Source organism: Papilio machaon, chromosome 9, assembly GCF_912999745.1.
Source record: "Papilio machaon chromosome 9, ilPapMach1.1, whole genome shotgun sequence".
In the NCBI taxonomy this organism is placed as follows: domain Eukaryota; kingdom Metazoa; phylum Arthropoda; class Insecta; order Lepidoptera; family Papilionidae; genus Papilio; species Papilio machaon.
The window spans coordinates 454,675-479,089 of NC_059994.1; the positions used below are offsets into that span (position 1 = coordinate 454,675).

A 24,415-nucleotide genomic window follows, 5' to 3' on the forward strand; every position below is an offset into this window, starting at 1 on the left:
TTTGTTTTTATACAACCAAGCAGCCAAACTGTTGGCCAGTGTCTTTTAAAAGTAAACATTATTGTCTATGCTTCAATTCCTCGCAAATGATTGGCCAACAGTTTTTCTATGAGCGTTCATTCTCGCTCTGAAAACGCCAAATACGCTTTCAAACCAAAATGGAGGATTTGTCGGTCGAGGTGTACGGTGAAAATGGTGCTTATTATAAGGTTTGTAAAATGTGAAGTACGCTAGTATTGTTTGTAAATTATATAACATAAATTCGTGAATTATGTAATGTGTTGTAAAGAAGCTCTAAAACTATGTTTTGTCACATAGTTACAAAAATATTTTTCCGGGAAGATCATCGCGGCTGGAATGGACGCCATGTCCGTCTGACAGGGCGTGAATTTTCCATGTGTTTTATTCGTGCCGCTTTTATATTTTTAGACGCGATTGCGGAACTATACTTGAGCAGCATTTGATATGGATTTTCATTTGTACGTTTAAATGTGAATGACCCAAAAGTCCTTTTATTTCTAGCGCATTACCAAGTTATTGGATCATCACCATATTATAATAATTTCCTATATTTTAGGCCATTGTCACCGACGTGCTCGACAACGAGGTTCTCGTAGCCTTTGAAAATGAGTAAGTTGACTAATTATTTAATATATATTTACCTGAACCAAACTGGACGCTTATTTATTTACATGTACTTTCTGTTTTAGCTGGCAGCCGGAATCAAAATTTCCTTTTTCTCAAGTGTTCTTACCACCTAAAGACACCGGCCAACACACGGAATTTGTGATAAACCAAGAGGTGGAGGTATTTGCAAGATCGAACGACAAAGAAGCAAATGGGTGGTGGACAGCAAATATCAAGGTATTGTATTACTTTTTTCAGACTTTTTTCAAAATTATATAAATTCAGATTTTTTTAATAGTAATTATAGACATGTATCAAATGTCTAGTTTGTTATAAACATTTTTTTTGCCAAATTAAGCTATGTAGCAAAGTAATCCTATCTATTATTATTTGTTTTTGGTGCAACAACAAGTTTTTGATGATAAAAATAGTGATTAGATTGTAATTCCAAACAAAGGAAAATAATGTAAAAAAATATTTTTGAACAGTTATCTACCAAAGATTTATAAAGAAATAAAGTAAGCTGACTATGTTTTCTTAATTTTTCAAGTAATGTGCTAATAAGATTTTGTTTAACAAATATTCTTCAATCCCTTATAAATGTCCAGGTGGTTGCATAAATTTGCACTTTGGTGCCCCTGCATTTATTTATACTTTGTCCTTTATATTGTATGTAACATTGTATTTCTTGAAAATCCAGTTTGTTTCAATAATTTTCTTGAATGGGTGTCCTTTTTTTGCACTATGTCTTTTGAGTGAATTTATGTCTATAGTATATTTGCTATACATACATACATTATACTGTTAATGTTTATTTTTAAAAAGTTATGGAATTGAGAGAAATATGTGAAATCCTCTGATCAGCCAACATGGTGGATTTAACAAAATATTTGTGATCATTGTCTATTCAGAAAAAAAAACTTATTAACTTATCTGAATTAATATAAAAAAGTACATATTTACACATACATTGCAAAAAACCTAACATCTTCAAACTATGGCCATCCTTTTCATTTGGATTTATTTGAAAGTGAAAATTGATTCAAATCTATTTAATAAACCAAATATTAACTTGATTATTACTTAATGCATTCAAGTTTGCCTCTTGTTTAATCCAAGTTTATAAACATAGTAACTTGGAAATTATGTTACAAAAATGTAACCATCACATGTACTTTTTATTAATGTACCCTCGTGTAACATATTACTAGAAATGTTGTAACTGATAACCCTATATGTATGTAAACATACTGTATCATTAGGGTAGATTTATGGCTGTAGAGGAAGCAATAGAGGTGTGCCAGAACTGTGCCAAATTAATATACTACCCCAGTTATAGATGATGGATGTGTTTACTTATATATGTTAGAGTAATGTCTTTAAATTCTTAATACAATTTGCATTTTTGAGTCATCCTGTTTTCTTATCTTGCTAAAGTTATAAGGAGTTTATGGGAATTAACAACAACAAGCACAATTATTTTAAAATTATAGTGATCTTTGTTTTGACAGAAATAGTAGGTGTTGTTCAAATTTGTTAATTCCATAATTTCAAGACAAAGAACGCAAATTTCGCTAAAAATTGCGAAATTACGATTTCGGCGGATTAATATGTGCTTACTTTTTTTTTAGTAAATCTTGACAGTTATTGATCTTAATATGCAATTAAACAGCAAATGAATTTCCATATAAATACGCACTGAAATGTGTCTTTGTATTATTGTCTAATTTTCAATATTTGAATTTTCTAAGTGCATTAACCCCTAACTTAGTCTGTAGCCAATAGTATGTACCTGCAGTTAGTTGATATGCAGGACTAAGTAAATATGCAGTAATGCGCCTGCAATGCAGGATGTATCGCCAGACCTACTCCTTACATAAACCTTGTCAATATATACGAAAAAAATTTTAAGTTCCATTTCCTTGGGTGCGCCGGAAAATAATTTAGTATGTGGAGGTTCTTGTGTAATGTTTTTTTTAAAATAAAATTTGAATCGTTGCAATCTTTACACGCTTTTGTTATAACGAAAGTGTTTTATTACAATAATTTTATTTCTTCTTTTTCTTTCACTAATTGAGCTAAAATTATAAGAATTAATAAAAAAGTGTTATATAGTTTGTTCTGGTTAACAAAACCACTCATTAAGTTATAACTTAGTATGTGTACTATTCGTGCAGTAGTAGTTGAACTGCGTTTCCGATTAGGGTTACCACATTTTATGATTCAACGGGACTAGAAATGAGCAAAACAATCGCGCTCAATGTATTTTACACAGTTTATTAGTTCGATGCAAATTATCTTCTATTTTTCTCAAGTTTGTTTATAATTACAGTAGCTAATTAGGTTTATCAATTCATGGGCCACCTTATTTTTTTTGGGACTTTCCGCAAATTATGAGAAACGTGGTACGCTTACATCCGACACGGGCAGTGGGTCGACAGCCTCGCAAGGATCGTGTGCTAATTGCGAACTTATGTGCCGCCTCTACAATATTATATTTAATAAACAATTTTATTATTATAAACTTGCATTTAATATGAATGCGGTCTTTATATCTTTATATAACTTTGTTCGTCTTGGTTTCGGTACTGAGATTTTAAATAGTACAGTATTGACTCAACATTTTTGGCAGGCTGTATTTTCGTAACTTGGCAAAAAAAAATCCAAAAATGTTATTGAAATCTATACAATGTACGTCGTGAAAGTAGTAAGTGAAAAGTAAAAATATAATTAATATCTTATACAAAATGTGAATCCACCCAACAATCAGCTTTTCAAAACTCGTAAAAATCTTTTCTAAACGCGTAAATTACAGTACGAAATTACGTACACTCGGTTTTATTAAGATTGCTGATAGAATATTTAAGGGTATATTACATTTTGTAGATACTTATCGTATCGCACTAAAACTACAGTATGTTAATGTATTCAAATCTTAATGTACATAGATTATTTACCTATGTTAGAATCGATGTAGTAACCTTTAACTTCAATCAGAAGTTGCGTACATAACTATGTAGCTTAAATTTTACGTAAAATAATTGCACAGTTCAAACGAAAAAATTAAATTAAATCAGATCAGATTTTAATTTTGTCGACTATCTGTGTAGTTAGTTAAACCTGACGAATAGTACGGTCTCAAATCTACAGATTAAGCGTTGAAAATATAAGCACATGTCATTGGAGTTTTTTTTAACCTCGAAAGGAAATAATTGTGAAGATATATTTGCTCGCACGACCCAAATACCGTAGTCAATAGCTTCCGATCCAACCGCGCTGCAAACTTCGACACTCTCGCACCAAAATAATATTGCACTTTTCACTTTTTAAAAAGTAATTAAAATCTCACGGGATAATGGAATTGATCATACCGTCTCGATTTTGGCCTAGAAATACTATTAAGCGAAATCATGAATGGGTTCTGTGACCATGACCATTCAGAAAACAATTAATTTGAGTAATGTTTTAGCGTTAATTTTATTTTTGTATGTATCAAATTCTAACAGGATTATGTTTGGCCGAGCAGACGTTCAGTCAGTGTCCGGCCGATATTCGAACGTGGGTGCGGATTTATAAAAAAATTTGCGCCCGCCTGACCCACTTTAGATTAGTCAGACGTGTCATGTAGGGACGCCTCGAGAAATTTGTGTTTTTAAAGTTTTTCATGTCTTTTTCTATAATGTTTTATTTTCTACTATGGTAGAATATACAGATAATGTTAAACTGATCTAATAACTTACATGAATGGACAGATAAGATGTTTATTTATATATATAGTATTTGTGAGTCGCGTAATGTAGTAGGGGTTTGTCTAATGTTGCACTCGCAGACTGCGTCTTTCCTCTCCCCTCTCACCCCTGTGGTAGTACGCCTGCGCGCGGGGGAGCAGGGGAGTGGATTGAAATGCAAGAAGTACGCGAGGCTCTGCCGAGTGCCACTTGTCCGCCGCCAAGCCAAATACATTATACAGTCCACCCCATTGATGCTTCTCAGCTTCGCGTAATAGTTTATTTATTGAATGGCTCTTTTAAGGCGTCTCTCTCGATGAATAGAAAAATTTCTTTTTTAGTTTAGTTTATTATTTATTATTATCTTAAATATTCTTTCTGAATTAAATATGTTTATTGCGTACTTACAAGCATTGATGATGAAGTGATTATTTATTCGGCTTTAGAAATTGTCAAATTTTGAAGAAATAAATAATTTTTAGACTTGGGCAATAGGTAAAGATTAACTTTGCGTTTTGTTTGAGTCCCATTACATATTCATTGAATATTCCGGAAAAATCCTAAAACATTATTATCAATAAATTTCATATTTAGTTGTAAATTTACTTCTTAGTAATATTATAAAAGGACGGGACAGGTAATATTCAACACGACCAAAAGGATATTAGTCATAGCACAGATACTGTTTACTATTAAATTGTTTAAAATTTCGGGAGACATAATAATAAACAAATTAAGAATGGCTTAACTAACTAATTTGTATGTGATATATTGTTGCAGATGATGCGCGGGGAATTCCTAGTGATAGAATACCTGGAATGGGACAACTGTTTCTCGGAGATCGTGGCCGCAGACCGGCTGCGGTTGAAGACGCCCAAGACGCCCATCGACAAGAACACCTTTCACAAGTTCGAAATACCTGTGCCCGATGATCTCAAGGAATAGTCAGTATTTACTTTTGCTGTTGCTAATATTAACCCCTGCATTATAAACGTTTTAATCACTTCAGGAATTTTCACGGCTTCGGGGAATCCCCTTTAGTCTCATGGAGCTTTTTCTCGCCACTGAGTTGTGAAACGCAGTATTCGATTGCCATTAACGTCCACTTTATCTCACAATATTGACACTTCCGTGTGCGTGTGCGCAGCGCGAATGTGGAGAACGCGCACAAGGAGTTCCAGAAGGCGATCGGCGCGGCGCTGGTGTGGTACGTACCGGAGCGCGGTACGCTGGCCGTCATCTCGCGCTGTGAAACCTCTCAGAAGCGTGCCACCATGCTGCAGGAGATGCACTTCAGGTACGTCCTCATACCGACTGGTTTGAACCAGTTATGTGCAGATTGCATTATGATATTTTTCTTCTATGTTTTTTCTATTGAGACCAAAATTTTATGATAAACTTTTTTTAAACACGAGGAACCACCTTCGCTAATCCTAAATCATTCTCGCTGTCTAAGACCGCAAAATGTTGCTTTCGTGCGTGTCGTTTGGTCTCTGGGAATAATTTCGCACTTATTCGGGGTCGAATGAATACCAGAGGGTTAAATACTTTTGCCATAAATAGCACTAAAGTGGGATTTCACATGTTAAGTATCATTTGGAGTCCTGTTTGCTCAGAGCGGCAGACTCACCACTCTGGCAGACAAAGTGCTGACATTATAGCGGAAGACACAGGGCCACCGACATTCAGATTCGTGCTCGGATGGTAGTGTAATTTTCCTACAGAAGCTTTTATAATTACGTTAAATTGAGATTTTCGATTATAACTGCTACCTACCCCTTTAGGAAGTTTGGCCAACATAGACGTGTATAAATATGCTCTATACTAATTGAATTATTAGGATAATCAGATTTATGATTGTGCATCTTGTGTAGAAAGATTATGTATTTATTAAAAGTGCTCTAACAACAGATTGAATAAAAGACATAATTATGAAAACTGATTTTTTTTACACATTTAGGTTTTGCCTTAAAATAAGTTATTTTTAACAATCAATTTTCTTTACAGTATTCTTTGAAAACTTGTCTGTGTAACCATGTGTGTCAAATGTTTGCTAATATTTACTAATTTCTTTTGTAGAAACTTAACACAGAAGCTGCTATTATTAAAAAAGACTGAGGAGGCAGCTAGACAGTTGGAATCGACGAAAATTCACAGTCAGGGAGGGTACGTACACTAGTTGAATTGAATTTTGAACGAATGTTATGTGAGAAGTGTCTGCGGAAGTCCTATAATATTGTCGTTTGTGTATCGATACTGCAGGTACTCGGACGAGTTCAGCGTGCGCGAGGAGCTGATGGGGCTGGCGATCGGCACACACGGTGTGAACATCCAGCAGGCGCGCAAGGTGCCCGGCGTCACCAACATCGAGCTGGAGGAGGTGACGTGCACCTTCAAGATCTGCGGCGAGTCCGCGGAGGCTGTGCGGCGCGCGCGCTCTCTGCTGGAGTACGCCGAGGAGTCCATCATGGTGCCGCGCGCCCTCGTCGGCAAGGTCATCGGCAAGAACGGCAAGGTCATACAGGAGATCGTCGACAAGAGCGGCGTCGTCAGGGTGTGTTGATGTCTTGTCTCTATTACCAACTTAATTCATAATATCTACCTACAACAAGACAACTCAAGATAAGAAAAATTGAAAAATATTAAGAATGTTCCAATTTATATAATTTTTAAATATTACTGTGAGTAATAAATACATAATTTCTAAGATCTATAGCGAGTATGTTGCGTGTGTTTATGGAGCAGGTGAAGGTGGAGGGCGACAACGAGCCGCAGCCGTCGGCGCCGCGCGAGGAGGGCATGATGTCCTTCGTGTTTGTCGGCACGCGGGAGAACATCGCCAACGCCAAGGTGCTCGTAGAGTACCATGTCGCACACCTCAAGGTAACGTTTTCATATTCGTTTTTATAATAAGGCGGGAAATGAGCAGACAGCCACCTGAATTCACTAAAATGGCGAGGCAACTGTTGCCTATAGACATCCACAGTTGCAGATGCGTTGTGTACCTTTAATCGATGGTGGAGGAGACACATAGAAAGAACATTTCCTGTACATCTTCCCTCCTTGATCAAATCCACTTCTTATGCTTTCCTTATGAAAAAAGGGTGGGAAGACAAAACGAAGTAAAATGAATTCTCCAGAACGCACACTCATCAGACTTGAAGGGCGAGTTCCATTCGATGTCTGTTTTCTGTGTGGTGGTTGGTATTGCCCACAAATTAGTTGCACATGTTAAAACAGTGCGAGATACAAATGATGTGATTGTCGAGCAGGAGGTGGAGCAGCTGCGCGCGGAGAAGCAGGAGATCGACCAGCAGCTGCGCGTGGTGCTGAACGGGCCGGGCGCCTCGTTCCCCGCGCCGCGCGGAGCACCCGCAACGCGCGCGCGCCGCCCCCGCCCGCCGCCGCAGAGGTACCCGCCAGGTAATGCAAAGTGCAAAGTGTACTTAGACGATATAATAAATGCACACAATTGAGGGATCTATTTTGCCAAATGTTTACAAATTGAAATACAGAAAATCATGGCTATTGTAAATGTTTACGTTCATAAAATTTGTTGGAACAGAAGTTGTCAGTGTTAGCTCGATTCCTTTGTGATATATTTATTAATGAGAGGTGTCGTTATGTTTCCAGGCGGCAGACGGACGACGCCGGAGCTGGGCGAGGAGCGCGGCGACAGCGGAGGAGGGTACCGCGGTAGAGCTCGTCCGCCGCGACCCAACAGGTAACATCATTCAACTAACTCACTTAAATGATAACGGGCTCTGTATTGTTCATTTCAAGATATCTCGAATATTGTATATTTCCCTTGTGTTTGTTACGCAGGTCTAGTGAGCGACGCGGTGAGGAGCGGCGCGTACCGCTGGAGAACGGGCGCGCCCATCACCCTCGCCCGCCGCGCGACCAGCGCGAGCCCCGGGAGCCACGAGAGCCCCGGGAGCCTCGCGACCAGCGCGATACTGTGAGTACACGACAAGTGCGGCAACACCGGCCAACCTCTTTTGTATATTTATTTTTCTTTTTTTCCTGCTTGACATTTTGATTCAATCAAAATCCAGTTCTTTATTTTGATAAATATATGTATTCTGCTATCGAAGGCATTAGAACATCAACAGACTGCACTTTCCATATCTTACGAAACTCTCAGTCTAAGCCTAGTTGGAAATCGGTTGTTTAATTTCTGCCCAAGTTGAGTAATCTTAATCAATACAATTGCAAGCCAATGCTGTTGATGGAATGTGGGTAATTGTTTGTGTTGTAGACATAGATTCCTGGCGAAATGTCTGGTGACTGTTTAGATAATGTATCGAAAGTTAAATGAAAAGGAAAATGTTTGTATATCAGAGCGGGCGGCGGCGCGAGGGGGGACGCGAGGGAGGACGTGAGGGAGGTCGCGAGGAGCGGCGGCGGCCGACTGATGAGGAAGCAGCCACCACTGATGTACAGGACGTCTCCAGCGCCGACAGAGGTACACCACCACACTGACACACACAACGATCACTTTGTACTAGTTCCTAGCAAGATAAACAGTTTCACAATGTCCAAGTCAAGTTCTGAATACTTGCAACTTACCTGATGAATAAACTCATCTTTGGTGTTTCATATTTTCCTAATGAGCTTAACTGGTAAATAAAGTGCCAAACAAAGTTTAGTTTGGTATAGACCAGTGTTTCCCAAAGTGGGCGATAACGCCCCCCTGGAGGCGTTTGAAACCTAGGAGGGGGCGATAAGAGGCCCAAAAAATGGGGGGCATTGTAATTAATTAAAGTAATGAAATTGTGGTTTTTATTCATTTTGTTACAAATAAAAATCGTCGATCTATTATTTTTTAAAATCTTTATAACTGTTGCAGATTATTTATTCATTTATTCAAAGTATATATGACATAATAAAGCATCAAAGATGCGTTTCAATTATTTTTGACTGATTAAATAAAAAATGTTATATGCTCACACATGTTCCATAAATTGAAACATTAAAAACGACATCTCTGCTATAAGTAACAAACTGACACATAAATTAGTTGGTTAGTCTTTTGGGAGAAAACTACTTTAATGTGAAATTTTATGTAGCAGTTAATTATTTTGGTGTTATCCCAGCACTTTACTTGGACATTGTGACATGCTCTAATCTGCTTCAAGCTTAAAATTAATTTTGATTTATGTCTACTTTTATTCTTCCTAAATGTTAAAAATCAATATAATTCATTGTGACTGGATTTAAAAAAAAGGTTTATTCGACGTTTTTATTTTATTTATTACACAATACACAAATATAAATTATAAAATTATTAAAAAAGAATTCTTATATATAAATCTGAAAATGTTACATAATGTGCTAATCAAAATGTAGCCCTAGTTTATGTCTTTATTATCATAGAATACGGTTATTTTAAATAAGTGTTTCTCCGGACAATGGTGTTTATTTAAATTTAAGTGTTTAAAATGTAAAAACACAAAATCTTTATATTTAATAATGTTAGTCATAAAACTATGTTTACATTTTAATTAGTACATAAGTATTATATAGTTTTATGTTGGGTGTGAAATATTGTCTTGTATAGTTGTATATTGCATGCAATGTTGATGATGCGGGGAGTAGCAAAGTTGTACTGGTTGTGTTTAGTTGTACGTATTCCAGTATTTATATTATGTTTAGCATTATCGTATATCGTTAATGAGAAAATATACTTAAATTTTAGTTATAACTAGCTTTTACCCGCGACTCCGTCCGCGCGGAATGTAAAATAGAAAACGGGGTAAAAATTATCCTATGTCCGTTTCCTGGTTCTAAGCTATCTGCCCACCAATTTTCAGTCAAATAGATTCAGCCGTTCTTGAGTTATAAATAGTGTAACTAACACGACTTTCTTTTATATATATAGATGAGATAAAGCTGATTGATCTTAGGGTGAGAGGAGTAGTGCATGAGGTAGGCGCGTGGGGCATGGGGTGTTGGGGGTGTTGGGGGTGTTTGGGGTAGCGGGGTAGTGGCGAGTGCGTAGAGTGAGCGGCGCGTGTGTTGTAGAGTCGGCGTCGTCGGAGGAGGGACGCGCGGCCAGCGAGGGCGGCGCGAGGAGGCGCCGGAGACGTCGTACTGGAGGTACCGCACCCGGCACCAAACCCCCGCCGCAAACATACACACACAACACAACACAAGCTAGTGCCCTTCTCTGAAACACATTTCTCATACAAGGAGACCACTACAAATATATAAAATTCACTTTTCATTGTACTTCATGCAATCTATATCTGAGAAGATAAGTGACTGCAGCGTATATGTCGTTGATAAAGTTGTTACTATGTTATCATAGAATTATAACACACACACAATCTTTTACTTCAATTTACCTAAGCTAATTGTAATAATTCTAAAATCTTTACTATTTTTACCTACTGAGTCAATGTGTAGCAAAAAATAATTTGAGTTTTCTGAACCCAAATGTAAGCTTGAAATGATAATTGTAAGGTTGCTCTGTCATACATTAATATATCATTACAATGCATGTAACATTATTGATGAGCTTTTTAACTATAAAAATACTATTTTTAATAAAAAAAATGTAGTTATTCTAGTTGTAGATAGTTGCATGAATATTTAGTATTGTTTATGTAAAATATCTCACGATGTAATATTTTCAGATTTTGACTAACTGATAAACATATCAAAATGATCATCATATTATAGTTTAATTTTAATGCAACAATATCTCCTTTGTATTGTGCAAGCTAATGTTAGATACATCAAGATTGTATCGTTAGCAGCTCTCACACAGCTACACCACATCATCTAGTAATATTTGTGGAGGTTCGGGGAAATGATACAATGTTCTATTTTACATTACGAAGTCGTAAATTCTTTATTATCGAGAAAAAATACTGAAACGTTACAGCACATACATTACAAAAGGAGTTACCCTACAGAGGAGAGCGATCACTAACTAGTTGTTGGGACGACGTTACAGGCGGCGGTGGCGGCGGCGGCTGGAAGAACGGTGTGGGCGGCGCGGGTGCTGCGGGTGCTGCGGGTGCTGCGGGCGCTGCGGGTGCTGCGGGTGCTGCGGGCGCTGCGGGCGCTGCGGGCGGCGAGGGCGACAAGCGGTCCAGCAAGCGACGCTCGCCGCTGGCCAAGCCGAAGCCCGAGGCGCTGGTGAACGGCACCGCGTAGAGGGCGGCGGGCGGGCGGTCGGGCGGGGCTTGCGGGCCGAGCCGCACTCCAACATAAGTTAATGTTGTTCATATATTTAGACGTGTAGCCGCCGGCGCGGCCGCGTGACTGGAACTCACAAGTCCGCCGCACTGCGCATACACACACCTACACCTACTCGTATTATGCTTTTATAAGAGATTCCTCGTTTTTCTATTCCCGATATTCGATTATTCAAGTCGCGTACGTCGCCACCTACCCCCGGACCGCAACCTCCGCGCCGCGGTTGTGTCATTTCCTATCAATAAAATGTTTCTGTACATATTTTTAATTGTATTTTTATTTGATTTGTAAACGCTCCGACCGCGCGGATCCGCTCTTGTAATCTATCGAAATCTTCGCGGCTCGTAACTCTACACCGTTTTGATTATTATTATTATTGTATCGGTAGTGGGACGAGGACAGTGTTTGTTTTGGCTTCCTCCCGTTGGGATTTCGTTGGAGTCGTACTTCGCCCGGTCGGCGGCCGCTCACGTGCTGAGGCAATCGATACACATTATATGACTTAGGATGATATATACAATGCATAAATGATGACTATATAATCTCGGAACGTCTAGACGGGGAAGGTCTTGGGGGTACATAAATTGTGACACTCGGAACTTTAAAATTCATGAGGTGACTCCGATGACAATACCTATTCTGTCCTCGCCAAAAAGGCCAAACTCCCAATTTAGAGTATATACCTTATAGACTAGACTTGACGCCGCACCCGGGGCGGGGGCGGGGGCGGAGGCAGGGCTCCGCCCCGGGGCGGCGCTCACAGTTTACATAACGATTGACAGGAGTCGCACCTGTCGTGATATGCATCATCGCCGGGATATATCACTAGGAAATATTTACAGAGTTGAGATATGCTTTCAGCTAAGTCACCGTGACCTTAGATACAGATTGTGTAAACGCAGCTTGTACAAACTGATATGTCGATTGTACGTTAATATGGATCTTTGGCATTTCTCATTAACATGTTTATTTTGTAATAAATTAACATTTTAATACATTTAACCTCTTTTATATGCTTTACGGCTCATACCCATATACGAAAAATACTCTGAGTGACATCGCTGCGTTCAAATATATGAGCGATTCAATTTTATATAGAAAATAGCGGACACTAGAAGTATTTTTCGTAATTACCCTCACGAAAAAAATATATTATTAATTAAAAAATACAATTAAGGGATGATAACATTGCGACTTGGAAGTGCTAGTGTATAATAGCTATAAACTGATTGAGAAAACAATACACGAGTAGTTACAAAAATTTGATAAATATTACAACTCAATTACATTAGATTGTCGCAATTGCATCAACGGCACAATTCTGTTATCTCTGTAGTCTGTAGTGGGAATATTTATTATCTGTGGATTTTATGATCTATTTGAAATAGCTGAAAACAAGATGGCTTTGTAATTTGGAATGTAAAACAAATTTGAAATTAACTAAAATAATGGCTGATTTTAACCAAATTGTGATCCACACATTGTATTAACAGGATTGTAAAGAAACAATTATATGAACATCATTTGATATTTGACTGTTTGATGTGAATATTTTGTTTTATATTAAAATGTACGGGACACTAATAGTCCTATTTTTTTTTTCTTTGTAAAATGTATCGTTTTTAGTTAAGAAAATTTGTCATTAGGAATAGTGTGTATGGAGCTCGGCCATTGACAAACTAATCTGATGAGGACTTTGTAATATAGAGTGAACTAATGCTTGCATGCAATTGCGACTTACTTAATTTAAATATAACATGTCTTAGGCCTTTCTTTCACATATTGTGAAAATCAATAAATTCAGTTTTTTTACAATAAAATAAGTTTTATTTATCCTAAAATAACATCACCGATATTTAAAAAAAAAAACATCTTTTTTATATGCCTTAACAGTTGTTACCATTCTGGTCCCTCTGAATTGGCACAAAATTTGCTAAAAACGTAAACTATATTTTTTAAAAAGTCGATTAGATCCTTGTGATTATTAATCATTTTTGTATTTTTCTACATTCTTTAAAAAAAATCGGAATTACGATCCATTTTTTTAATGATATATTTCTGACAAAGTATACAAAACTTATTTCTTAATCACTAGAGAAATAATATTAATAAAGATTGTCTACTTTTAATATAAACAAAAAAACAATTCCCTGGAAACTGTCAGATATGTATAGTAAAATGATCCATTTTACAAATGGCTGTTACAAAATAAGGCATGTTCAAGTCTGCGATACAGAGTATGTTAGGTCCGTAACGTTTACCCTCAATTCTGCTATGTAAGTCGTAATGGTTCAGTAGCAGATTACTAAAAAATGCAAGTAAATATTAGACATTTTTTTGACCATTGTGACACGATTGGTTAAAAAAGTGTCTTGGAGAGTCCAGATCTAGTTCTGGAAAATTCCTAAACCATTACGAGTAGATAGGGAGCAGCAGAATAGGGGCGCTGGAAGCTATCAGACGAAGGTGCCGAGCTCGGCCGGCTTGTCCCCGGCGACAATGAGATGGTGGCATTAGAGCAGCCGGTGCCGGTCCTCCTGGCACCCCTCGCTCTCCTCGCTGTCAGAGTGCGAGCAGTACGAGGAGTCGCTCCAGTGTTGGAACTCCTCCTTATGGTGTTCCAGCGCCATCAGCGAGGGGAACAGGCTGTCGCATGAACTGCAACTGTAAAAAAGAAATAAGCTAATAACATCCTAACTTCTGAAATAGCTCTTTATTGTCTAAAATAGTCACCACATTGTTTCAATTTTCTATCCACTAACATTTAACCCGGTGTTGTTTTTAGTAAAGAGTATCAAGTTGTGTATATTTACCCAAAGTGTCGCTTTTTCTGCTGGTGGTCGCTGAGCTGACGGCGCGTCGAGAACGACCTATCGCATACATTGCACGTCAGCGCCTCATCTGAAATACATTTATGAAGTAAGCAATTTTTTTAAATATATGAAGCGAATAGTTAGAGGATACCTTTTTTATAAATACAGTCGAACCTGGATAAGCGAGAGTCACTGTCCGGTCCCAGTGGATGACCTTCAAGAAGCTTTTAAGCGAAAAAAATATCATGACCGCTTGAACTCTCGCTTATCCAGGTTTGACTGTATTTTAAGGAACTGGATGGACTGTATGAAGGAAAAGCAGATAATATTCTTTGAACACTGCTTTGACACTAATTAGCTTAAAATGTTGAATATAGATCACTGGTCGATCGTTAGAAGATATATCCTAATAAATGTTTATTGGTTTCTATCCTTATTTCCATTTCTGAATAATAAAGTAGTTAATAGAGTAAACACGGTCATAATGGGTAATCAAATGTAGGTTGTCGAAAAAAGCATCTTAACAAAAACTTGCAGCAAACTCAAAAACATAGTAAAACACGATTTTAGAATGTATTTATTTATTATGTACAAATAAAAATAGTATAGTACAAAATAGTCATATGGTTAGACGCGAAAAATTCATCTATAAGGTTCAGTACAATTTTCACTTGCCATATTCATTATGTACAGTACACGATATAAAGATTTAAAAAAAAACTAACTAATGGAAAGAAATAACATTTTTAAGGCTAAAATTTAGAATTTATTTAATTTTTCTGAGGCCTAATAAGTCTTCTGCAGTTGGCCTCATTTTGAAAAAACAATTTATTAGAAAAAAAATATTCTGATCTTTATTTAAATGTTCTATTACAGAGGAAAAAAAATCATATATTATAATATAATCAATTTAATTTGTGGCTGCCAAGTATTTAACACTCTCAATGCTACTACAATTGTCACATATAAAGTGAACTTGAGATACAGAGATTGAGAGCTATTTTTTTTATTATTAAGAATATTAAAATCCCTATTTACGTGTATAAAATTGAAAAATTCATCAAAGACCTTAATTAATTATTGTAATGTGCGTTTAAGTCTATAATTTGAATGTTTTTTTTTAATTCTTATAGTAAAATTTTAACAGCAAACTGTCGTAAGCACAGGACAACAAAATGTCGTAAGTCACTTATAAAAATGTAGCAATGGTTACTATAGCATTTTATAGTTTATATTTTCATATTCAAACATCTTATTTTTAATTTAGTAGTATATACACAATAAAAAATATACAATTTACAGTCAATTTCTGGTAATAATAATTCAGTTTATTAAACAGTAATAATTCCATCAACTAATTTCGTTTTTTTATCGATTTTAAAATTATACAATGACAACATATATATATTCTGTTGACATGAAAAAAATTATATGAGTAATTTTTATATCATGTCAAACAAGAAATAGTAATTTATGTTATCACTTTACATTAAAACATTAAATATATCATATAAGTATTTGAATGAAAGACTTGATTTTGAAGAATAAAATAATGACGGAAAACTAATGACCCATAGGCAGCATTATATAAAATTAGAATAAAATTTATGATTTCAAAATTACAATTGTTCTTTGTATAAAATTGTCTAACTAGTCTTATTTGATATGTGGACAGGTATCCCCTCAAAACAAACTTTAGTTTTCAATTTAAGTTATAAATATATAAATATACCACAACAAAACTCGAAAATTTTCAGTCTCTATCAGTTTTAGACGTAAACAAAAGAGTCATTTATAAACACAACTTAACCACATTTAAGCACAAAATCTGTAACACAGTAGCACTAGAAATAACTGTTTGTTATATTGGTAGCGTATTGGATACTGAAGATTTGAACATGCTGCCAAAGAACCTCATTCCGGAGGAGCCACCGGGGACATAGCCCACCATCATCCAGAGCAGAGCGAGCACTTGCCCCACCGCACATATGATGGTCAGAGGTGTGCTCTGCAGGTGCAATGCGCAGTACAGGGTTGCTATTAGTGTGGAACCATACAGTGATGTTGTTAGTGCTCGCTCTTTTGAGAATAATGACTTGAAATGTGACCATGGTCCATAGAGAAAGCTGAAACTGTACAAACAATGTGGATTAATATTTATAAAAATTATTACACTTTTAAAATAATGAAATAGAATTAAAAAAAAATTAATTATTCTGTGTTCTTCGAGACTTTCCTCTACATCTATGTCAAATATCATTAAGATCTGAGCCATTTTAGAGATACCTTCTAACAAATATCAATCCATCCATTTAAACATACAAATTTATAATATTAGTAAGATTAATTCTGTTGACAAGAGTATTTTTTAATTTACATTGGGGATAAATTTCTAAAATTTCTTCTTTAGTTCTTAATTACATTACAAAAAGAAACTGAGATTTAATATTCTTAAGTAAAAGAGATTTCATTTTGTCTATTTCATGTTAAATGCAATATGACTCATAAAAGGAAAATTATTATTTCAATCTCATAACTTCTTGACTTCAAATACTACAAGAATTTAATTTGACTTCAAGTTATAAGGATGTATAAAATAAATATTTCAGCTGTGAGTACATTAATTACTAATTAAGTATACATTTTTTTTATAGGAGAAAGAGGGAAAACGAGCAACGGACCGAAAGTACATTACACATTTACATTTATACATTTATGAAAATCCAATCAAACTCACAGCCATACAACTGATAACAAATGTCATTAAACACATTGTTTTATTACTATAGTGTCTGATAACTGTTATATGTGAGAATTTAATATTTAATGAATGCATTAATTTGCATACTTACTGTGGGAAACTCTTAACAAAGTATTTAAAGAAATATTTAAATGAACAAAAAACTGGTATCACAATCATTCTTACTCCTTTAACACAAAAAGACTGGCAATAATGTATTAGTAACCAAAAGTTTTAGGAAGTTGTAGCAGTTGACATCAAATTGTATTTATTTTTTCACTTATTTTATTATATTAACACTTAACACCAGAAGAAATTATGTTTTTCAACTAAATAAGTATATGACTAACCTGAAAATGAAGAACAAACTTCCCAAAGTAAATAACAAAGCAAACTTTCTGGCTTGTAACAACAAGATAGGTATGTACAGGAAGGACAGTATGAAACATAGTAATCCAAAGCACATACAAATTCCAAATCCCATAAATCTCTGAGTGCGGCTCTGAAACAAACATTATATGATATATCAATAATTGCAAAGATTACATTGTAGTTAGATTAACAATAATTGTTTTGTATTAAAAAAAGTTAAAGTTTTGTACTCACCAAAGTAAAGTATTCCTTCTGAACATTATCAAACCATGTACTTGTAGAACTAGTGCTGGTTGGACTATCATCGTTGCTTCGAGATAGGAAACTGGGTCTCGAGAATGAAGGCAATCCAAATTTGTAGCTTCTTCGGCTCTCGTTTTGTAGCAGATAGTCATCCAAATCAGACTTTAAATTGGCCATTGTCACGGATATTTAATTGTATCTTATAATTTTACTTCCACTTTTAATTATTAAACCAATGTCTCCCATAAAATCTCTAAACGTCAATGAATGGAGTAACTACCAAAATGACGCAAACAAACTGACGTAACCAAACAATGAAGAACGACATTTGACATTTATAAATGTCAGACGCTGACACGTAAAATGTTACCAGCAACAGGAAAAAAATTCTCAAATTTTTTGTTCAAATAATAGATTGTTCAATTTTTTCAACCAAAAAACTCTGTGAGTTTTGATTGAAAATTGAATTAAAAAATAATGTCGCGATTATTATATTCGTTGAAGATTATTCCTTGATCCACAATAAAGAATTTTGGTTTAGTCTTACAGACTTACAGTATTTCAGACTTTTATTAAGTGTCGTTTTAAATGTAATTGCTCACCACTCACCATAATCAGTATCGTCACTGAAATCGTCGTGTGCATGGCGTCGTATATTATTGTTGTAGCGGTCATGCGCACAAGGCGGGCACACACCGCGCGTGTCCCGCTCCTCTAGATCGGTGCTGCTTGCATCGGAGTCGACTTCGGCTTCTTCGATGTGTACGTCTTCGGCTTGCCTTTTGTCGTATTTTTCGTTTGACGAAAGTTGATTATAGTTTTTCCGTAACGGTCTCGGTTCTGAAAAAAAAAACAAAAAAGAAGATGGTTTAATGTTGTTACAAAAATAATACGGTTACTCATTAGTCTTAATAGTCTTTCATTGTTATTTTTTTGCATAAGCTATTCCCGCGTTTTTTAAATTTTGAACGTTTTACCTTTGATACTTTTCGAGTCCATTATCGTTCGATTTAAATTGTGATATGGCTTATTTCAAATTTCTGTTATAATTGTTTCTAAAATCATGCTATCATATTAGGTATTTTTATAACACCGCAAAACTTTCTACAATGCATTCAACGTTCATATCATACAAGCTTCAATGCATACATTTTGTTGACACTAGATAACAAAAAGTGAAACAAAATTAACTAAGTTTATCTATAAAAATATTTATTTAAGACTAATTAAATGATCAAATGAAGCGTAATTCGGAGCGCAGTGTCATGAGTTACGAGTGATGAAACTCGTCGTGTTTATTGTTGTTTTGTTGTCGACAATTAACAATAAGGTTGAATACATTCAGTAGTTGCGGACCACACGACAAAGTATTCGTAAGTTCACATTTCACATTTTAATTCAGTGATTTATGCTTTACAATTTAGTTAAGAATTCTAAAACTATTGCGAGATTAAATAGGCGATTCCTGGATTTATGTATGATTATGACGTAGCTGTTACTAATCTTACTAATGTTATTATATATGTGTTTCAAAAGTTGTTAACACAACTTTGTTGTATAATATTCAATCTAATTTTGTATCAATATACGGCAAGTAGTCATTTATTTGAATCGATAAAATATTATCTTTGTTAAAATATAGAGCAAAAGAGTAGATTGTAAATAGGATGTTCACGACAATGGGGGATTTTAATTCACAAACTCATGTTTTGTACTTCGTACCATTAGGTTATTGGCGTTTTATGTTTATACAGAGACATCTGCTTTGAGTCGGTGTTATTCAAGTATATTTTTGTTGAATCTTTCTTGTTTTAGACAATGACTGACGGGCCAAATATTGCCGTACTCGGAGCGGGAGTTGTTGGGATGACCGTAGCTAAGTTGCTACAAGATGAAAATAGAAAATTTAATATAACCATTATCGCCGATTCTTTCAAAGAAAATACGACAAGCGCGGTTGCTGCTGGTATTTTCCGGCCAGGGACGAGCTTCTGCGGGCCCACTGCTGAAATCACTAAAAAATGGATCAACAACTCTTGGTACTATTGGCAAGATATTTTGAAGTCATCTGAAGCACCCCAAGCAGGTCTAATGTCTTTCTCTAGTTATATATTTTCAAAAGAACGTTACACCGTCACTAGGAATCATCTTATTGAAGATTTAGTACCGATTTATAGAGCTGTAGACAAAAATGAACTGAAAATTTGCGGCGAGGGATGGAAATATGGATCATACTTTTCGACGATAAAAATCGGATGTGAAAGGTATTTACCTTGGGTGGAAAGACAATTTTTAGACAAAGGTGGAAAAATTATAACGTCCACTGTTGAGAGTTTCACCTCGCTACCTGAAAAGTATGACTTGGTTTTCAACTGCACAGGTTTAGGCGCGAAATTGTTGTGTAACGATCACCATTTGGTTCCGATTCGGGGACAAGTCATAAAGGTGAAAGCACCTTGGTTGAAAACGGCTATTTACGGCGATTACGACACGTACATAATACCTGGTTTTGATGGAATAGCAACGCTGGGCGGGGTCAGGCAATATGACAGTTATAATATGAAAATTTGTAAATATGACAGCGCCGCCATATTGGAGCGGTGCTGTGAAATGTTGCCAGCGTTGAAAAAGGCTGAGATTGTTGCCCACAAGGTCGGGTTGCGGCCGCACAGAGTACCCGTAAGAGTGGAGCCGGAGACGGTGAACGGTGTAAAGGTGGTTCACTGCTATGGGCACGGGGGATACGGTGTGACATGTGCACCGGGGACGGCTATGGACGCTGTACGCATGGGTTTGGATCTACTGAAAACTAATGTAAAAACCAAACTATAGTTTTTGGCGTATATAAAATAAACTAAAATTATTCACTCAATGATTGTTAATAAATAACGCAAATGTATTTTTAAGCAATTTATTCTACTGATCAACTTCAGGTGTTACTGTTTCAAAGTTTATTAAATAAAAATCAAAGGCATTATATATATTAATACATGAAAGAAAATTGTTTATTTCGTCATACTAATTCTTTAAAAAGTCCAAATTTAAACTCTTCGAAGTGTCTATATATCTAATTTAAATAATGATCAATGGATAGAGAAAACATTAAATTTTAAATTAAACGTTTTTTTTTGCTTTGTCGCCTACAACATTAGCAATTATAAAATTCTCTTTATCCAAGCGTGAGGGGTCGTGGGGCGGCGGCGCTGGGCGGCGGGGACTGTAAAACGCCATGGCCCGATCTTTCCCCGGCTTTACGACACTTCATTTCGCTTTATCGCCCGCAGCCTTCCTCAAGTGCCACTAAAATTTTCTACTTCAAGTTTTTTCAACTTTACGATGTTGTTATTTTTGCCAATAAACTAACACTCCCGCAAAATATTTAGCATTTTTGTATTCAAGGGTAGGTGATAAACAAGCTACAACACACCTGGTGTTCGGGACAACGGGTTTCGGATTTAGCTACTGTTAGTAAGGTTTAGTCTTATCCGTACTTAGAACATTTTTGTTTGTAGATCACTAAGAAAGATCCTCAGTGAAGATTTAGTATAAGAAATGAATACTTAGGGATCAATAAATGACTCTCATCTGTGATCACGTCAATCTTTAGTTTCCATTTCATAATAAGCGATTAGAATTAATAAAAAAAACTTAAGGTGTGTTCTTCGACATTCATTATCATAGTTTTCTCTAGAAAGCTTTTAATTTGATGTGGGCAAACTGGTAAAACATATTATATTTTGCGGCTGAAAAAGCTAAAGCTTGCAAATACAGGGGTCTGGGCACCGAATATGAATTTGTCCCATTCGGTGTCGAGACCCTTGGTCCGTGGGGTCCTAGCGCTAGAAAGCTTTTTAAGGAAATAGCAAAAAGGTTAGTCGACATCACAGGAGACCGAAGAGCTGGCAGCTACCTCGGACAAAGAATTCGTTTAGCTATTCAAAGAGGGAACGCTGCCAGTATCTTCGGAACCTTGCCTAAAGGGACTCCTTTTAATGATATATTTTAGCTTTTATATTATATTTAAGATAGTTGATTACATTAAATATATTATTATATTTTATGCATAATTTGAAACGTAATTCTTTGAGTTATTAATAATTTCAGTCTGCAGTATGTTTCGGATAAGTGAAGATTATTTAATTAAGCTTAGATCTGATTTAAGTAGTGCTTATTCTTTCTTAGTTATACATGTCCAATCCACTATTAATAATCTGAAATGCCCATTCAATATTATGTTCATGTTTCACTTTATTATGTACTTGATAAACTATGCACGTTTACTTAAATTCGTAGCGTCGTTATACTAAATAACGTACGTTTTGTTCTCAAACATGTCTAATAAATAGACAGTGAGCTGTGGTTTGGGGGCTAGGGTTTGGGACGCTGGGTTTCGGGGGGTTAGTGTTTGGGGGGTGCTAACGACATCGTAAACTGTGCGACGTGCCGCGAGCGCAATGTTACGGTGGACGGGATTTCATTACGATGGGTGACTTAATTAGAATTTTGACATATATTTGTACGTATTACGACATGGAACACACAGAAGTTATCAAGTTATGTGATTGCTTTACCAATCTATACAGATATTAAAATACATATTGTGATTATTAAATAAGTAAGAGCTTGCAAGAATGCATTAAAATATTTCTTTACCAAAACCTACTGTCATATTATTACGTACAAATTCCTCAGTGGAAACATAGTTTAACGCTAACAGTCATTAAACAACTTCCTACTCACGGAACTCAATAATTTGCTGTTCCAGGAAATATGTTTAAACCGTACAACAATTAAAGTAAACAAAACTTGCATTCGAATATGGACGTTGATGAATGTGTGTAATTAAGCACACACGGAGAATGAGTGTGCGTATAATAAAAAAATGACTACAAAAATACAGTTTAACTGCTTAAAAACGCAGTATAACTTTATAAATATCATTAATAATGATTACTTCAACCGATTTTGTGCTTATAAAAAAAACTTTTTATTGTGCTCACGCTCTGTTGAGTACCCGCTGATTTTCTTTTATTATTTTCATTGCTATAAAGTGAGTAACTATTTTCGTAAACATTGGTAATGTATATTAACGTACCTTAATGGATGTTAATGAATCAGCTTATTTATGATTACATTTACATTATTTTTATAGCAAAACAAAGTCTTATACCATTAGACTATGATGTAATTGGTAAAAGAAAAATGATCCCAGAAACATTGTGTTTTTCAAAGTTTTAATTAATATTTTCGTGTCAACCGTTTGTGGACTACATTAGTCTATTACGGTCTCTGATGTGTGGAACGAAACAGTGGTGGTTATTTTTGTTTCATATTTCAATTAAAAGTTGACGTTAGAACTGCGACGTTTTCATTTTCCGACATCGGAAATGAATTTTATTTTAGTACATCCAAATTAACCTTTAAAACCTTTTTAATGTTAAATATAACATATAACAATTTGTTAAACATCTTTGTTTTCTCCGTACCTACTCTAAGTTTATAATTTCGTTAATATTTTTTCTTAAAATTGTTGTTTTTATTACCTTATTTACAACATAAAAAGTAATAAATGCAATTCAATTTCACTAAACAAGATATCACTGTTATATAGGTATAATACACGAAACAAAGCGGTTCAAAGCTACTGTTCCAATTAGTCGACAGATGAGAACAATGTCTGATTTGATCGGGCCGCGATCTATTGAGGTCGAGTGCATACAATTTGTGAAATTAGCAAACGCATTTGTAACCAATTACTGAATTTATTTAGGTATAATTTAAGAGCATTATTATACGTAGCAATTGAGGCAGTTCAGTTCGTTAGTGTAATTATTTGAGTCTAAAGGTTATCTGAACATGATTGTTTAATACAATGGAACCCACATCAATATAACGATCTTTTGAATTATATCTATTATTATGTTGCCAAAAGATAGTGTGCAATCATACAAACGCCTTTTATAAAATTACTAGCTTTTTCTGCGACTTTGTCTGTGCAGAATTAATGTAAATCAAAAGTTTCAAATTTTTTATTATAAATATGTATCAACAAACAGTATCTTCAGGTTTTAGTTTTAGTGAATTAAAGAGATTGATATCATTTTTACCTTTTAATTCTTTTGTTAATATTTTTAAAGATAAAAAAACAACAAAAAAGAGCAAACAACTTTAGCAACAGCGAACACTTTGGCACAACTGCGCAGTTCCGTTACGCCAAAAGTTTGCCATCGTGTTTGAGTTACGCATACTTCAACTTCTACATTACATTTGTTTGAGCTATTATAACTTTGTCGTACTGCTTACAAAATGACGACAGGTAAAAGGAAAACGATATAAAGTCTTATGGTAATTAGAGTAAATTATTCAAAGAAATGACTTTTTTTCCTTGTTTTTCAACTGCTTTCTTTTACAACAAAGAGAAATCAATTTTACTTTTATAAATATAGATATAAAACTGATAAAGAGAGGCATTGATATTGTATAAATGATTATTAAATTTCTTGTTTATTAATATGTTCATAAGACATGTTAATTCCGGAATGTTATAAATCTGCATGGAGGTGCGGTGAGGTGAGGGGGGAATAGTCGGCGGTTTGCGGCAGACAGTTTACAGCACAAAGCTTAATTAACTGCCTGAGATACATCGAAGACATGATTTACCTGATACCTTATTAGTGTAAGCT

The 24,415-nt window shown here is 35.4% G+C and overlaps 4 protein-coding genes across 4 annotated transcripts in view; 2 read left to right on the forward strand and 2 right to left on the reverse strand.

Moving 5' to 3' along the window:
- The first annotated feature begins 81 nt into the window (after positions 1 to 81).
- LOC106711731 (fragile X mental retardation syndrome-related protein 1) lies at positions 82 to 11,522 on the forward strand. The gene is made up of 14 exons (XM_045679453.1): positions 82 to 209; positions 578 to 630; positions 711 to 864; positions 5,136 to 5,299; positions 5,503 to 5,652; positions 6,435 to 6,521; positions 6,618 to 6,909; positions 7,101 to 7,238; positions 7,628 to 7,778; positions 7,989 to 8,079; positions 8,181 to 8,316; positions 8,700 to 8,823; positions 10,383 to 10,457; positions 11,320 to 11,522. Exons 1-14 carry the CDS (start codon positions 159 to 161, stop codon positions 11,520 to 11,522), a joined length of 1,869 nt encoding a protein of 622 aa, XP_045535409.1. The 5' UTR covers positions 82 to 158.
- Positions 11,523 to 13,720: 2,198 nt separating this feature from the next.
- LOC106711734 overlaps positions 13,721 to 24,415 on the reverse strand; it is a 52,528-nt gene continuing 41,833 nt past the window's right edge. The window contains exons 2-4 of the mRNA XM_014504133.2: positions 18,342 to 18,572; positions 14,378 to 14,465; positions 13,721 to 14,228 (exon numbers count right to left, since the gene is read on the reverse strand). Of these exons, the coding sequence (XP_014359619.1) occupies positions 14,078 to 14,228; positions 14,378 to 14,465; positions 18,342 to 18,572 (470 nt within the window). The 3' untranslated portion in view covers positions 13,721 to 14,077. The remainder of the gene's footprint in view (positions 14,229 to 14,377; positions 14,466 to 18,341; positions 18,573 to 24,415) is intronic.
- LOC106711733 (protein transport protein sft2) lies at positions 16,144 to 17,942 on the reverse strand. The gene is made up of 3 exons (XM_014504132.2): positions 17,724 to 17,942; positions 17,468 to 17,619; positions 16,144 to 16,509 (listed from the first exon to the last, which is right to left on the reverse strand). The coding sequence occupies exons 1-3, from the start codon at positions 17,907 to 17,909 to the stop codon at positions 16,239 to 16,241; spliced, it is 609 nt and encodes a 202-aa protein (XP_014359618.1). The 5' UTR covers positions 17,910 to 17,942; the 3' UTR covers positions 16,144 to 16,238.
- LOC106711732 (D-aspartate oxidase) lies at positions 18,913 to 20,700 on the forward strand. Its single transcript, XM_014504131.2, has 2 exons — positions 18,913 to 19,105; positions 19,548 to 20,700. The coding sequence occupies exon 2, from the start codon at positions 19,551 to 19,553 to the stop codon at positions 20,562 to 20,564; it is 1,014 nt and encodes a 337-aa protein (XP_014359617.1). The 5' UTR covers positions 18,913 to 19,105; positions 19,548 to 19,550; the 3' UTR covers positions 20,565 to 20,700.